This window comes from Eurypyga helias, unplaced genomic scaffold (assembly GCF_000690775.1).
Source record: "Eurypyga helias isolate BGI_N326 unplaced genomic scaffold, ASM69077v1 scaffold11667, whole genome shotgun sequence".
Taxonomy (NCBI): Eukaryota; Metazoa; Chordata; class Aves; order Eurypygiformes; family Eurypygidae; genus Eurypyga; species Eurypyga helias.
In genome coordinates this window covers 12318-28783 of record NW_010261131.1, presented here as the reverse complement: position 1 = coordinate 28783, position 16466 = coordinate 12318, and the positions used below count along the sequence as shown (strand labels likewise).

The 16466-nt window shown below is 36.2% G+C and overlaps 1 protein-coding gene across 1 annotated transcript in view; it reads right to left on the bottom strand.

Annotated features, from left to right (window-relative positions):
• Nucleotides 1-3166: 3166 nt before the first annotated feature.
• The window catches only part of LOC104512328 (tudor domain-containing protein 3-like), a 25219-nt gene continuing 11919 nt past the window's right edge, over nucleotides 3167-16466 (bottom strand). Inside the window, exons 4-9 of the mRNA XM_010155258.1 lie at nucleotides 10930-11001; nucleotides 10062-10211; nucleotides 9183-9323; nucleotides 5577-5733; nucleotides 5072-5197; nucleotides 3167-3210 (exon numbers count right to left, since the gene is read on the bottom strand). Coding sequence (XP_010153560.1) covers nucleotides 3167-3210; nucleotides 5072-5197; nucleotides 5577-5733; nucleotides 9183-9323; nucleotides 10062-10211; nucleotides 10930-11001 — 690 coding nt within the window. The remainder of the gene's footprint in view (nucleotides 3211-5071; nucleotides 5198-5576; nucleotides 5734-9182; nucleotides 9324-10061; nucleotides 10212-10929; nucleotides 11002-16466) is intronic.

Here is a 16466-nt window from a genome sequence, read left to right as displayed (position 1 = left end):
TAAATAAAATATGGTTATTCTATGTTAGGTTTTACAATTAAAGAACTGGCTGCTCATGAAGTCAGGTGTTTAATAGTTCTGACAGCTGTAATTACTTAAAACAATTTTTCATTAATTCTGAACACAAGGAGGTGACATGTAAAAAAAAAAAAAATCTCAGAAGACACCACTTACAGGGCAGAAGACTAACACCTAACTTCCTTATAACTAATTTGTACTACTTAAAAAAAAAAAAGGGACACACACACACACACACATCAAAAAGCTTAATGTGCTCTCTTGTCTCTAAGAAGGAATAGAAACACCACTTAGACAAAATACAAAGGTATTTTAATTCGTATCTTTTTCTACTTGGTCTAAATTGAACCAGGAAAAGGTACCAAATCAAAGACACTAAATTAAACAACTGTTCTGCCGTTCCTGTTCACAAAAGGAACTGCTTAGCCTGGCTACTGCATATCCAGCAGTGAATTTAGAAATCCTCAACAGCACTGAGGTTTCAGGTGCAATTAGAACCACTAGATAAGAAAACAAAGGAGGGATGCACTGAGAAAAACAAAATCATTCCTCTGTGTGCTTGAAAAGAAGCAATTCTTCTTTTCAGACACTTTCTCCCCAGAACACATAAGCAATTTTTGAAGAAAATGTGGTGTCACAGAATTGAAAAATATTTATCTCTGTTCAGCAAAAGTGCCTTTTCTTTTTACTTTTACATAGACTCCCAGTCATTTAGAAGAAATTACAATCTGTCTGAAGAGTACAGAGGCCTAATGTTTGTGATAATAACCAATATGGCCATTCCAGGTAATCATATGCTCCTGATCATATGCATTAGTGTAACAGTACGGGTCTGCTCATTCATTCAAACCAATATCCCTATACAAAGGCCACGTCCCAATATCTAAAAAACTTAACTGGGATTTTAGAGACCATACGGCACAGCAAGGGGCCAGAAATACTGCAGAATAATCAATCTCCTTTCATACCGAATGGAGGCTGTACTGTGCTACATACAAATGCAGAAAAACCTGCCTTTCTGGGCCCTCCCTAGTACAGTTACTGTGCAGAAAAAAAAAAAAAAAAATCAATGAAGATACCTTTATTCTTGGCTATATAACATTACACATTTGAGTTGTTTCTAGCTGTTTCCCTGGTGTGCCTTTCATTTCTGACCACTACTTTTTGAACACTAAGAGAACTGCATGTCTCTACTGCTAACAACCAACAGGTTCAAATGAAATGAAAAAGGTGCTAGTAATATATATAGTGTTTTCTGCACACACTTGTATGCAGACTTCACAGAGCTAAGTATAATCACTGCAGATACACCATCACTCTGCAAACACTGTGAACATCTCAATTTGCATAGAGTTTAACTAATCATTAAGAATTTAAATGAGATTATTTTCAACCACAGAGGCAAAAAAATAACACTTTCACTAAATTATATTGAGATGTCTATGAGTTCAGACTGCACAGGTTGTCTCAAACTTGGCAAATTAAAAAAAACACTTTCAAGTGACAAAACCCATGCAATTCAGTAGAGGCCTATTTATTCCTTGAAAAATTTATTTGAAGTAGACTATGCAAGACAAAAATAAAACCAGACATAGAAACAGAGGCACAATCCTATGGGCTTGACACATTCAGCAAGGAAAATAAAAAATAACAAAATGCAACTGAGCAATCACTGTAAAGCCCGCTGACTTCCAACTAAGTACATGTATTATTATTTCTTCAGAAGGAAAAACGCGTGCTTGTCTTCACCCCCAAAAAATAATCTGAACACCTTCTGAACTCTTCAAAATGCTAACAAAGAAAAACATGATGCAGGAATAGCACATCAGATTGCACATTGATCATTCAGAGAATGCTGGAAAAAACCCAACCCAACATAATGTTAAAACACACAAATCCAAAAATACAGTGTGTCATGTCAGAAAATATGCCAGAGCTTTTGATAACTGAAGGAGTGCAAAGCCTTCAACAAAGTTTTCATAGAATTATGTTTTTCTTCCTATGATATTTATTGAATTTTTATCTTCATTTGAGGGAAAAAATACACTATAGAAAAGTGTATTCACCTTTGAAACCCAATGTTGAAGATCATAAACTGAAGTTTATATGCCACTATAACCTTGTTTTTACTTACATAACACCATTCTTTATTACATTACACTATGCTGGCTACATGTATGTACTAAACGCAAAGGATCATAAAACTCCCCCTAAGCCAACACTATCAATCAGCAATACCATTTTAAAAGAAGCAATTCATTCATTTCACAATTCATGGTAAATTACTGTTACTTACTTACTATAAAATTACTGACAATAAGAAACAGGTATACCCCATAGGGATTATTTCTATTATTTTGTGTTTAAATGCCTTTCAGTCACACATAAAAGCTTCCTCTAACCTCTCAATATAAGCACAAAACTTAGCCAATGTAAAAATCAATGTTTGTAATGTGAGAGAAAAATACTACAACTGCTTTAATTTCTTTTCACCATAAAAATCTAACTCCTCTTTGGTAAACAAAATGAGTTGCCCAAAGCTCTCTCTTCCTACACACCCTTTTGAAAATGTGACCATATTAATTACCTGAACAGTTTATAAAATCGCATCAGCTAATGCAGAATGCTTATGTATTTGAAAGGTATTTTCTTTAAACACTTTAAATTTCTGACAAAAAAGGTGAAGACTCATGATATAAATGTTTGATCTACAAGTATCTTCATTTCACAAAGCAAGCCATAAACTTGTGGCTACTCACCATAAACAACATACATAAGAAAAGGAACTCTACTATAACTTTTCTGTTCACTTTCTACAAACTGTTTTAGTAAGACCTAGACCCAACTAAAGTATAGAATACTATTTAGCTATTTAAAATTATTTCTTTTACAGGCCAAAAAAGCTATGGTTTGTAATGAAGCTCAACCTAGGTACAGCAAAAATATAGTATTTGCTATCAAAAGAACTGTAAGCTATCAAATTGATAAGCAAATGTTTTTCTGCTCACAGTTAAATATTCACACGCCAAAAAAGTCTAGTGAACTCTAAAACGACTCACAGCACAGATAATTCTACCAGGCACCAACAGACTCCTGGGTTTGCTAGCAAGTTCCCCGACTCTTGAGCCCATTTGTCGAGGCAAGATTTCTACGACAAAAGGTGTGTAATCTTTTTCTTCACTTGGGGTTCCTCTGTTTTGGCTAAAGGCATCCTCCATACAGCTCTAAGAACTGAACTGCTGGACTGCTGTGTTTCCTTCCACCTGAATATTCTCACTTCTAATTGCTACAGGCTGCAAAACATATTCAAACACATTAAGGCAAAATGCTACACTACTTCCGCAAGTAGCAACAGTAAATATGCATGTTCAAACATTCAAAAGATGTAACAATAACTACTGCCGGGGAAAAAAGTGCCATGTATTTATGGGAAAGCAGATAGCCCTAATGATTCTCACAGAAAACAGGGGTTGTGATGCACTGACTAAGTAAATGTGCCTTCATGTTTTCATTTCTAACAATAAAGACTCTCAAACACAACTAACCTTAAATTCACTGCTGTAGCAAAAAGACAACAAATACTGACACGTTTTTAATACATATAAGCTATAAACAAAAATAATACATCCAACAATAGATCTCTCACTCAACTAACCAGAGCCATGAGGATGCTGTTCTTGTATTCCAGATGCAGGTGCCTAGTGACACTATAGGTGTTCAAACCTTTCCCAACAGGGCAACCTGTTCACTTTCATTTACTACAAATTTCTTTTCCACTTTTCCACTTATTCCATATTAGTTGGGTTGGTTTGTTTTTTTCTTTAATCCCAAATTCGGTGAAAATACATGAAGTTAGAGTCTGTTATTAACAGTTGAGAAAGACTATTTTTGAACTTAAGTTAAAACAAAACAAACAAAAAAAGAAGAGCTCCATATAAAAAACAAAACAAACAAAAAAAAAAAGAGCTCCATATAACGGCAGTCACTCCTTAAATGCCCTTATTCCTTAGAAAACTTCAAAATATCTTACAGTTCATATAAACTAGTATGACCTTATTTTCCAACCTTTATGGAAAGTGTCATTTTATACGGAGGAAAAAAAAATTACAACTCCATCACAAAACCTTTATATTAAAAAATGGAAGCAGATATTTTCATTTCATGTTGGCCACTGAAACACCTCCAACGCCACATCCCACCCAAAAAATAAATCTCCATTTATTACTCGGCTTACCATGAGTTTTACTTTAATATTACAGCAGCCTCTAGAGACCTCAGGATGTACGGAGTTTCCTCTTTTTCCTTTTAATGCATCTGTCTGTCGAAGTTTACAAGGCACTGAATGATTTAGACCTCAACAGACATCTGATGCATAGTCTACATTCTTGTGTGGCTTCTTAAGAAAGAAAAAAAACTAAAAGGACATTAAAAAAAAAAAAAACACATCTGAGGGAGTATATGGCTTCCCTCTTTCTAAAATCCTACCTTTCTCTCAGTCCTTACAGTTATTAAACATGAAATTAAGGGTATTTGTTCAATATTTTACAGAAGCCAAAAGATTTTTTGTTTTGCCTCTCCAGACAGATGGAATACAAAAACAATTTCTAAACCACAATTACTAAACTCTTAACTGGGCAGTTCACAAAATGTGCTGTTTATTAACCGAGGAAGGAGGACCTCAGTTACAGCTTTTTTCTTTACCCACTTGTGAACAACGTGGAAGTCCATTGAAGTTGCAAGAGCCTTTATTAAATTAGATTAACAAACCAGGATACATGTCACCTTATTTCAAAATTACTGAATTTTAGACTTTTAAGCCTGAAACAAACACCCTAAGACCTTCTATAACCACAACCTAAGTAGAAAACACCAGAGAGTGATTTATTTGATCTTTCTTCAGGACAGGAATAGCTCTTCAGCACCACTTGGGTTTTCTTAGGGCTGACTGTAAAGAAAGTTCCAGGAACCACTTTTTAGATGACAGAGTTTGGAAAAAGAATTCCATCAATACCGTCCAATATTGGTTCCAGATATATTAATTTCAAGAACTTACCCTCTACTGTTAGAGTACCCATTTTGGACTCCAAGAAATCAAATAGTGTGCTTGGTGCAGATGGTCTGGCATTTCCTAGCTCTTCTTCATCTTCAGGTCTTATTCGGCCTCGGCCCTTCCCTTTACCTGCAAACATTAAAAGTTACTTGTGAGTGGGGAATTTTAAAAAAAAAAAAGTGTACATGCTGTTTTATAAATTTACATTTGATTTTTAAAATGTTTGTATTGCCTATCTTTAAGTAGTCTATCAAGTACAAAAACATACGGATATTTTCCAATTAAGGATATTCAAATCTGTGACTTCAAATTCAAAACTTTAGACAGGAATACAACATATAGAGGTCTTTTCTAAGTATTTGCTTTGAGGTTGATAATGCATTCTAACTTGCAGGAAAAAAAACCAAAACATGCAGATATGCCCTTCTGTAACTACATTACTAATCCACCATACACAGATCCCTTTGCTGGTAAATACTGTTTGAAAGCATTTCTTTGCAAGTTATACCTCTAGGTGGTGGTCCCTGAATGGGTTTCTGTTTACTGCTGTTGAGGAGGAAATTTAATGCTGCCTCTAGGTTGTTACTGTTATCCATAAGTGCCTGTCTTGCTGCCTCTTTGCTGAAACCCATCTCTGTTATGTGTTTTAGAGCCTTTTCATCAACCTGAAATAAAAGGTACACACAGAAATAATCATAAGATACAACTGAGACTCTACAAAACCACCAGATTTTACTTCAATTTTTGTTTAATTTTTATTTGAAACACTATTTCCTACTTCACTGATGATAAATACTTCAGTTTTATATAAAGTCTTCATATACAAGCTCTTTTAGGTACTAACAGTCAGGTAGTAGAGGATTTTTAAAATATTATCATGATTTTTAATTGAACAGTTTTCAGCTCTAATATGTGGTTTCAAGCACAAATTCTTCTAGTGTACCCCTTCCTCCACTGTACCCTGGAATAGTATGACAGACTCTAATATACTTTCTCTGAAGTGAAAATAAAAAGGAATCTTTCCATGTAATACCAACATAAAAATTGGACATTTATTCCTGTTTTAACCCTTCAGCAACTTTTACAGACAATACACAACCCAGACATATACTTCGTAAATCATGGAGAAAAATGGCTAACTGTTCTGTGACAGAAAGCAAAGGAGTACAACTGACTTGCACAGAAACAGACTTTCTTATTCTAAACTGTACAGAGCATGAGGACAGAAGTCAAAGGAGGAGTCACAGAGCATTAATTACAGAAAATAACCTTACACGTGCACTGTGCATTAAAGCACTCAAGTCAGAACTGCCTCCTGCAGAGCAGACAGACCTATAAGCATGAAACATAAAATGGGACTAGGCCTTCTGTCCTTCCTCATCCCCTACCCTAGCAAAATGACATCAGTTATCCACCTACAGCGACAACCATAGATGGCAATAACCCAATACATTCTTAACTGGAGTCCCACGTACGTAACATTTTGTCTACAGGTTCCAAAATAGCCACACCGTGACCATCCAAAAAAACTCAAAAACCCGAACTGCACCTAACCTCTAACACACACACCCCTTCTTTCTGCCTCTGCTTAAAGTCACATGAACTTTTATTCCTAGAATTATTTAACTTACAACTGTATGAGTGTTGTATCATAATGTTTAACCCTTCATCTCCTGTTTCCCTGTTTTCCACAGTCCTATGATGTAATTTCTCCACTCCTCCTTTCTCTTCACATTTTAACACATGCACTTCTTGTCTTAGTTCCAGCTACACACAGTGCCCTGGGACAACAGATATAAGCAGTTCTCTTTTTGGGGAAAGAGACACAAATCCGTGTTTGTGGTTGCTACCTCAAATACAGTAATCATGACGTCAGAACAACTCAAGTAGCTTTTATAATTATGCTTAGTTATGCTAAACTCACTGTAATGAGCAAGACAGGACTTTGCAGTGCTTGGCTACAACTCCCATATGCTTAGCAATGTTATGTAGCCTTCCTCACTTAACAGCACTCTAACTGTCCAACGACTAAGTAAAGGAACAGTAATTTAAAAGGTCTTTGAAGACCAGTGGGTCTTCACGTGACCGCTGTGTCTACAGAGACTCATCATACCACTTGAGTTTGACTTCCAACTGCCTAAATAAGGTCTTATTTTTTAATGAAAGAATATAATAATTCCTCCTCTGGGCTATTCTAGATTCTTTTGCATGGCAACAAGGGTACAACAGAGATAAATAGTTTGTCAGCCCATCTGCTTCACTCTTCTCCTCTTTGTAGCTAAGTAGCTGGTTTAGACGAGAAGAGAAATTCTACCCATTTCTGCTGCATCACTTGCTTTCAAAAGTTGGAAATTCTGTGCACGACAGCTATGTTCAAAGACCAGCAGGAAATGAAGACTCATAGATATAGCACCTGTACTCTTAGCCATGGATAAAAAAACACAGCCTTGGATAGGTCACAGTCTTGAGACCCAAAAAAGGCAATTTCCCAGACACAAAGGCTGTTTGAGAAAGCAGGTAGTATCTTAAGTATCTTTGGATGTCATAAACACTCCTTCCAACTTCATTTACACAGCACAAATCTTGTTTCTCATAAAAAACTGGAAAGAATGTAGGACATATACTGTGAGGACTATTAATAGAGGAGAATGATTGTCCCCTGCAATCCATTGTCTCTCTATGAAGAAACGAACAAAAATACCTATTTGTTTCTTGTTTTGTGCTCCAGCTTTCTTGAAAGGTAATGCACCAGATGGATTAAAAACCTTTAACCATTTCTAAATATACACACAAGTCAACAAAAACACATGAAAGCCAACAATCAAACCTACTTGCTGTCATAATTTTAAAAAGACAAAACAAATTTGTTATCTATTGCTTTAAGATCCAAAAAATTATTTATATAAAAGGTTTTCTACATAGGCTTAGCGGGTTCATACTTCCTTCTTCTACACAGATATGTTAAATAACACAATATTAAGTTCTGATAAGTTGGAAGTACTGCCATTTTACAGTGATGTAAGACAGGTTTCTTACAGTTAATAAAATAAATAGAGAATACTTTAAACAATTGCCCAATTTAAATTTTGTGGTTTGCTTTTTGGGGGGGGGGGAGGTTGTTGTTGGGTTTTTTGATTTTTTTTCCAAATACACTTAGGTCAAGACATAGTTGTCAAGAATGACAACATGTACCACTGATGCTACAACAGGCTGAGGGATGACTAAATGACCTTTTGAAGTCTTTTCAGCTCATGTTTCCACAATTCTACATAGACATTCCTGAGCACAGTGCTGAAGGCAGAACTGCTGGAGGCTTTCTTTGCTGCAAGATGTAACAGTTCTAACAGTTATTGGTTTTAAATGGCTTTTGTTCCGATTTTTAAACCTTGGTAAAAGTAAGTAAGGTGGTAAATGTTCAAAATAAGTAACTGATACTTCTAGTCACTATTATAATACTGGTATACTGAGTTACTGCACTGTTGCAACACCTCTTTCAATCAACTTTCATCATGGAAAGCAGAATCATTAATTGCTGTTGAATACTTAGAAATTCCTTTACAGAGTTGTTCTTGGCAACAAATACTTCCTCTATCATGAACTTTTAGATTGCTGAAGTAATCAAAACAGAAACTTCAATGACTGCTCATCTTATATCCAGTTAATTCAATACAGCGATCCCAAAGAACACTTCTCAGTAAGTAATGAAATATATTGGAAGGTGGTATTTTGGATTAAGAACAGTTCAGATTCTCTAACAATAACAACTCACCTTGCTCAAAATGAAACACTACTTGTGACCATGTAAGCATGATATTCACATGTCACAACAGAAGTATTTCTACTTTGTTATTTAAAATATCACAGTACCACTTAGTTTTCTCAACATCAAATAAATGGTTTAAAACACTTTAAAAGAAATACTGTATTAATATCACACTGAAACTCATACCTAGCTCAGTAAGGTACAACAGCACCTTAAATATTCTAAATAGACTTCTAAATACATTGAAAAGAAAATTCCTTATTCCTCAGAGTCTTTTCATTTAATTTTTGTTATATTTGGGTTTTGTTTAATAGTACAGATTTAAGGTTCCATATAAGTCTTTCACCTTACCAGTTCTCGGTAGACACCTTCATTCTTTCCCTCAGGTTTTGTTATCTTCTCTTTCTGGAACAGTTCCCTGTTTCGATTCCCTCCAGCACTCACACTGAGATTACTTCTGCTACTACCACCACCTCCTCCAAACGTCTTGGTCTTCAGATAAGCACAAAAATAACATTTCAGTAAACAACTTATGAAAATAAGCCTTAACGTTTAGCTAGGAGAAAAACTGCAGTAAATCTGATGCTGCTGTATTTTTTATGACTATGCTCTGAATCATCAAATACAACACTAATTTACACACACACAAGAAGACTAATTTATTAGGTAGGACTTCTATTTTTTCTGCCTGTGCCCAAATGAGGCTGTAAAAAGGGTATATAATTCTAGTTTTTATGACTTGGCAAGTAATTTGGAAAAATAAACTAAAAAGGAAAACCAAGGACATATTTCGGAGGACATAAAAACCTGACGTGTTAGAACTAAGCTTCCTAGCTATTCTTTCAGACTGAATGCACGGAATCACGTGTTTTTAAGAACTGAAAAAAAAACCCAAAACAAAACAAAACACCATGCCACACACAGAAAGATTACAATTGGCAACCTGTATTTATTACTAAAATCTCATTAGCTAAATTGTAAAAACCACATTTTTTTTAATAGAGGTATCACATCAAAATCATACCTACAATAAAAAACTATGATATATTTATAAGTTTTATTAAAATAAGAACATCAACTCTCTCTTTGGGATTCATCTTTTTAAAGATACATGAGTACAATTATAAGAAGGCAAACATCAGAAAGCATTTGTCATTTCAGAGAGAATTACGTAAAAAACAACAAGAAAATACCACAGTAAGTAAAATGCTGCCACACATGCATTCTAACCTCCTTGCTCTTTGCTACTTCTGCGATAGCAGCTGTTCTCTGCTTTTCAAATTCATCATTGTCTGCAACAGGTTTTACAGTATTTGTCATTTGCAGAGTCTTTCTGCGATCAAGATCTCTGCTATCCACTTGCACGTGAGAGGCACATTTCTGAAAATGCAAAAGAAAGTTTTAATTAACTCTTCAGCCTACTCTCATTCGAAAAAAATAAAGTATCATTCCATTAGAGTCACAACTTTATCTAAAGAATAGGATTGCAAAAATGTACACCTAGGACACCTCGGCTGAAAGCGCACTCCTCTGGTCTGCTAGAAAGGCCAGAGAGACTTTTACATTTTAAGTTGAGTTCATAATCATAGAACCACAGAATGGTTTGGGTTGGAAGGGACCTTAAGGACCATCTAGTTCCAACCCCCCCGCCATGGGCAGGGACACCTTCCACTAGACCAGGTTGCTCAAAGCCTCATCCAGCCTGGCCTTGAAGACAGCCAGGGATGGGGCATCCACAACATGTCTGAGCAACCTGTTCCAGTCCATAATGTAGCCAATATGATACTTGTAAATACATTATTTATTTAAGAAGGGAATATGTTGGTGTCTACAAGATCTGACAGGAAGAATCAAAGGCTCCACATACTAAATAAAATTTTAAGTTTGAAATACAGAGGAAAAATGTTCCATATAAATTGCCACAACAAAGTGAGAGAATCAGCATCTTTTTTTTTTTTTTTAAAAAAAAGGTATATTTTTTAGATCCAGGTCATCATGACCTAAGGTGTTTTGATAGCCTTTATCTAACTGGAACCAAGTCCTCTAGATATCACAACACAGGTCTTTATATAAACTCAAAAAGAGAAATATACTATACCTGCCCAAAAGGTACAAAAGGGGGAGGGCCACCTTCTGTTCCAATGTTACTCCTATTGTGTTTTGCCAAACTCTGTAAAAGAAAATTGTTAATTAATAAATTGCAAACAAAAAACAGATTATATGATAAATGTTTCCGTTTCAGAAAGTAGATGAAACTTGTAAGATGAACATCTTGCTCATGAAAAATAAAATCTGTGATATACTTAAAATCCTGGGGCACTTCATTTTAGCAAGGAGAAGGTTGGATGAGGGGCAGGAGATGAATAAAATTATTAAAATCAGCAGAATCATGAAAGCAACACACACAGCAAATGAAGAAAATTCAATTATACACCAAACTCTACACCAACAGAACAGAGCAGCACACAAAACAGGCAGCTTTTTTAACGCAGCACCAGCGAACTTGCTGCCACTGGAGGCTGTAAAGGCATGCAGTTTTAGCACATCTAAAAAGCGATCAGACAAATTCAGCCTAGAGAACATAAGGTTCAGGGGGGTCTTATCAATCTATACATATACCTGAGGGGCGACTATAACGAACAGGGAGCCAGGCTCTTCTTGTGGTGCCCAATGAGAGGACAAGAGACAATGGCCACAAACTAAAACACAGGAGGCTCCCTGGGAATGTCAGGAAACACTTTTTTCCTGTGAGGGTGACTGAGCACTGGCACAGGTTGTCCAGGGAAGTTCTAGAGTCTCCATGCTTGGAGATATTCACAAGCTGCCTAGACATTGTCCTGGGAACCTGGCTCTAGGTTTGGTCACTGCTGGAAAACACATACTGTGCCCTAGATCGTCTCCCTTATGGCCTTATGAAAAGTACAGTGCATAAGCTGAATTTATCAGTGGATCTTCGGATTGCAAAGACCATAACAATGAGCATAACAATTACTGATAACTTGTGTTTATAGAATGAAAGCACTCTAAACTCTTAGCCACAATCAGACAATCAGTGACCTCGGCCTGAAAACCAAGCATTCTCAAACAATACAAATTACTAGTGGCCAAGAACAGTAAAAAGATGGATTTGTAAACCACTGCATTAAAATATCTGCCCATAGTTTATACACTTTTCCTATTTCTTTACAAATTGTGACAAAAGCAGCAAGCTGCAAGAGAATGAATTCCACTGGAATTAACATTTGGCTAAGTGTTAATGGTTTGTATTCATCATGCTTTAACCTCAGCTGGTAACTGAGCACCACACAGCTCCTCGCTCACTCCCCTACCCGGTGGCAATCAGAAGAATAAAAGTGAAAAAACTTGTGGGTTGAGATAACAACAGCTTGATAATTAAAATAAAATCAAACAATAATAATGATAATTATGATAAAGGAATATACAAGTGATGCACAATGTAACTGCTCACCACCTGCCAACCAACGCCCAACCAGTCCCTAAGCATCAGCCTCCCTGGCCAGGTTTCCCCCTGGTTAGACAATGAGCATTTGTCATATGGTATGGATTATCCCTTTGGCCAATTTAGGTCAGCTGTCCTGGCTGCGGCCCCTCCCCGCTTCCTGTGCCATCTCCAGCCTTCTCAGTCAGTAGAGCATGCGAAGTTGGAAAATCCTTGACTTAGCGTAAGCACCGCTTCACAACAATCACAACATCAGTGCATTATCAACACTATTCTTTTACTCAGTCCAAAACACAGCACTATACCAGATATTAACTCTATCCCAGATGAAACCAAGACAGTATTAAACAGAAATGTTTGGTTTCAGAAGTGGAAATAGGGAGAACATGTCCTTCATGCAGTTCAAATGCTTCAAAACTGCATTTCCTATAAAGTATCTGGTTTATTATCTTCATTTCTTATTTTCCCTTTTTTACCCCCACTGTGACAGTCATGCATGTTTACATACATCACTTACTACTCCTCACCAGCAGAGAAAGTTTTGACTGCTTAAGGCTATATGACATCCACCTGTATATTTATTACCTTGATGTAAAATCAATTTATTTCCATCATGTGAGAACCATAGTATAAACATAAATATGCTCTAAGCCCTTATATTTATTTTAAGAAATCCTTTGGTAGTAAGATATTAATTTGGCTAACTAATACCCAAATCAAAACTTTTGGTCCACTCTTTTAAAGTTAACTGCTTTTATTCAGGAACCAAAGACCATGTTCTAAATAATTCAAGGTTATTAATCCCTTTCAAAGTTTTAAAAAAAAAAATATAAATCCTTTTCCTCATGCCTTGGAGTAAAACACACTTAAAATTATTCAATAAATTATTCAAAACAAAGCACTTAGAAGTGCAGAAACCATAAAATTTTTCTGCTTTAGTTTCAATGAGTTCAGTTCAAGTGCTGTCTTAGAACTGTGAGCTAACCGAGGACTGATCACCATAGCATGCTCATACCTTCCTGTATCTATTTACTGAAGCAGCACAGTACAATAATCATTTCATGGCCAAGTCGCTTCGCCTCCCCAGGGTAGGCGCCCTAGCTAAAATAAACCCTACATGGTTTTTGTGGGGGGTTTATTAGATCTAGAGATATGTAGGCAATTCTGGAATGAACTCCAGCACTGAAGCAAATTATAATAAAAATAGGTACATGACAGCCTAAGTAGTCGAGTATTTGATCACAGTAAATTCCTCATGTCCTATAATCAGGAAAGACATCCTTAAGTTTAAGGTCACACTTTTTTTTCTTTCCCAAATCAGAATCAGGGAAACACAGAAAAAGACTGTTCCAAACAATTGCTCAAATATGTAATGTGGCAAATAGCAAAAAAGGTACTTTAAAACCGGCTGTGTATTTACTAACATTTAGCTACATGGACTCTGAATCATGACAGTTTATTGCATAAATTTTTATCCCTAACAAAAGAACTCCGCCTAATGGTAAATAACAGCTTTGACACTTTCTTCTCAAGTACCACTGTCTGCTGAGAAGCGAGGACAAATGCTTTGGAAATTAAATTCCACTTTGCACTGAATAAAAAGCAAACTGGCAACAAGAACAGTGTTTGGTTTTTTAACTTAAATTAGCTTGCATCGGAGCAGTAACTATCATTTACAATAAACTTGGTTATTAATACATTTAGCATGCTTCTTTTACCCTTCCTGCTGTATTTGGATTTTGATATTAAAAATAGTATTTCCTAGAGAATCTCTTAAGAAACAAAGCTTTGCAGTACGAGACTGAAGTCCCAGATATTATATACTTTTATCACCCTCACACTTCTGTCTAATATGAATTTTGAAGTACACATATACTACTACCTTTTCCCATCAGGTAACCTCAGTATTTAGCCTCGCCTTCACCAAAATAGAAGAATCATTAAGTATACGAGTGAACTTTACATTTAGAGAGACGGTAATTTGACAGCTTTTTATGTTTTAAAAATATAAGGGAGTACCAAACAGTCCCACCCATCATCTCAGCAAAATTTACTTCAGCCTTCACTTACAGATCACCCGGTACCTTGATGAACAGCAATACAAAGCCGTCTCCCTGCATAAGAAGGGTGCCAGCATTGTCATACACCTTTCCTCACTGACTGAGACACCCGTCATCACCAGAACACTGAGAACACCATGAAGCAATAATTATTTGGAACTGTATTCTCTACTGAAGAAGTCCATGACACATTACCTTACATTTTCAGATTGTCTGCAAAAAGATTGTACAGTAACATTCCCATTTACTCCTCACTCACTGTCACTTAAACTATGACACTTAAAACCCCTGAAATTCTTAGGCAACAATTACATCACGACAAAACTGAACGCTACAGAGACTAGCACACAAACTACATTTGCTGTGTGATAATACTGCGCACATTCCACATACGCTACAGTCCCAGTGCGAGCCTTTCATTACTAAAACTCGATTCCTCATGAAAGCAGTTTCAAACGTCATTCTGAATGGAATAAAACAATAATGCAGCTATGCAACTAGAAGCCAACAGATAGGTGCAAGGGCAAGAATTTAATACTGGACAAACAACTTCAATTCCTAAGTTTTGTAATACTGTTTGACTTAATATCACTAACTTTTTTAGTAAGTAAAAAAGAAACTTAATCAGCCATCTACACAAGAAGCCCAATTAACACTTCTTAGACACTACAGTGGAGAGGAAAAAAAAACCTGGCTTCAAAACAAGTAATTTTAAATAGTCACACAAAAGTTTTGTGTCTTTTCATGCAAACATAGTTCAACATTTCATTTAAGCTACAGTGGCAAGATTAGACAAGGAGTGGCAATGTCCTCGCTCAAATATCTTTGAGAAATAAAAATCTTGCTTATTTGTTAACTGCTCTTTTCTGAAAGGATTCCGAACAGGACAGGAACACCAAGTTCATGAGAAAACTGCTACCAGTGTAGCATCCGGTTTCTACAGAGTTGCCTAAGCTGTATCTGTCTAGCTGTCAGACCACATGTAGAACTGAAACTATGATTTCCAGTGGTCATGGTTCACCTGTCCAAATTGATTTCTTGTCACCCACAGCTTTTCTGACATAGCCACATTTATGCTGGGAACCTGACAGCAGGCTGTGAGCTGGTCCATGAGAAAAAGAAAACGGGACTCTGACAAACTGCAATATGGAACCAGAGAACTGCGGGAATAGCAATAGGCAAGAGTGAACTTTTCTACTTTATCTTACCAGGATAAACCTGTGAAAACTTAGTTACCTCTCTTCTAAACTTGTTGCATAAAGGCAACATAACTGGCTAACAGCAAGTGCTGAAAGTTGTTACAGTCAGCAGCATTCCAGTGGCTATTAAATGGTTTGTTTTCCAGTGAGCAGAACCTGTTCTGAATTATTTCTAGAGAAACATTTATTTGTTGATGCCTAAGTAGAATAAACATGAAAACAGACTGTCCAAAGTACCATCAATAAAACTAACCAATTTGGTTGGCCCTTCTCTTATCAATTAGTATTCTTGAGGTGTTAGTTCTATGTGTGTCTCTTCCCCCCTCATCAACCTTAAAACTTAGCAGTTTTTAACTGGAGAGAGAAATCACAAGATTTATCCTAAACACGAATAAAAATGATAAAATGGGACGGTTTCTGCTGTTGGTCCCAGAACCTTCTTTTAAATCAAACAGGCAGTTTTATTTAACACCAGGCATGTTTAAAACAAACAAACAAACCAACCACAAAAAAAGAAAAAAAAACCCACAAAAACCCCACAAACCACAAACTCAATTATAAAAGTATGAAAAGAATGCCAAACAGAATCTACTAAAAGGGACACTATGTAACTCAAATGTTCAAATACATTTTCTCCCAGTCTGCTCAAATCTATAGAATGCAAATCAATACCAAAGAAGGCTAACCGTAACAAAAAAACCTGTGCCAGACTTGGCATTAGGAACAATAAAAGGAGGATTTTACACAGCAAAGACCATCACGTAAATAAGCAGCTACTCTGTTTCAAGAGATAGGGACGCAAAAATATTGAGATGTGTGTCTGTAGCAGTAGTGACAGTCGATTCAGCAAGTATTTGGGACTGTTCATAGCAGGGTCACAGCTTCCTGCTCTAGGAACTCCCACTCATTTGTGAGA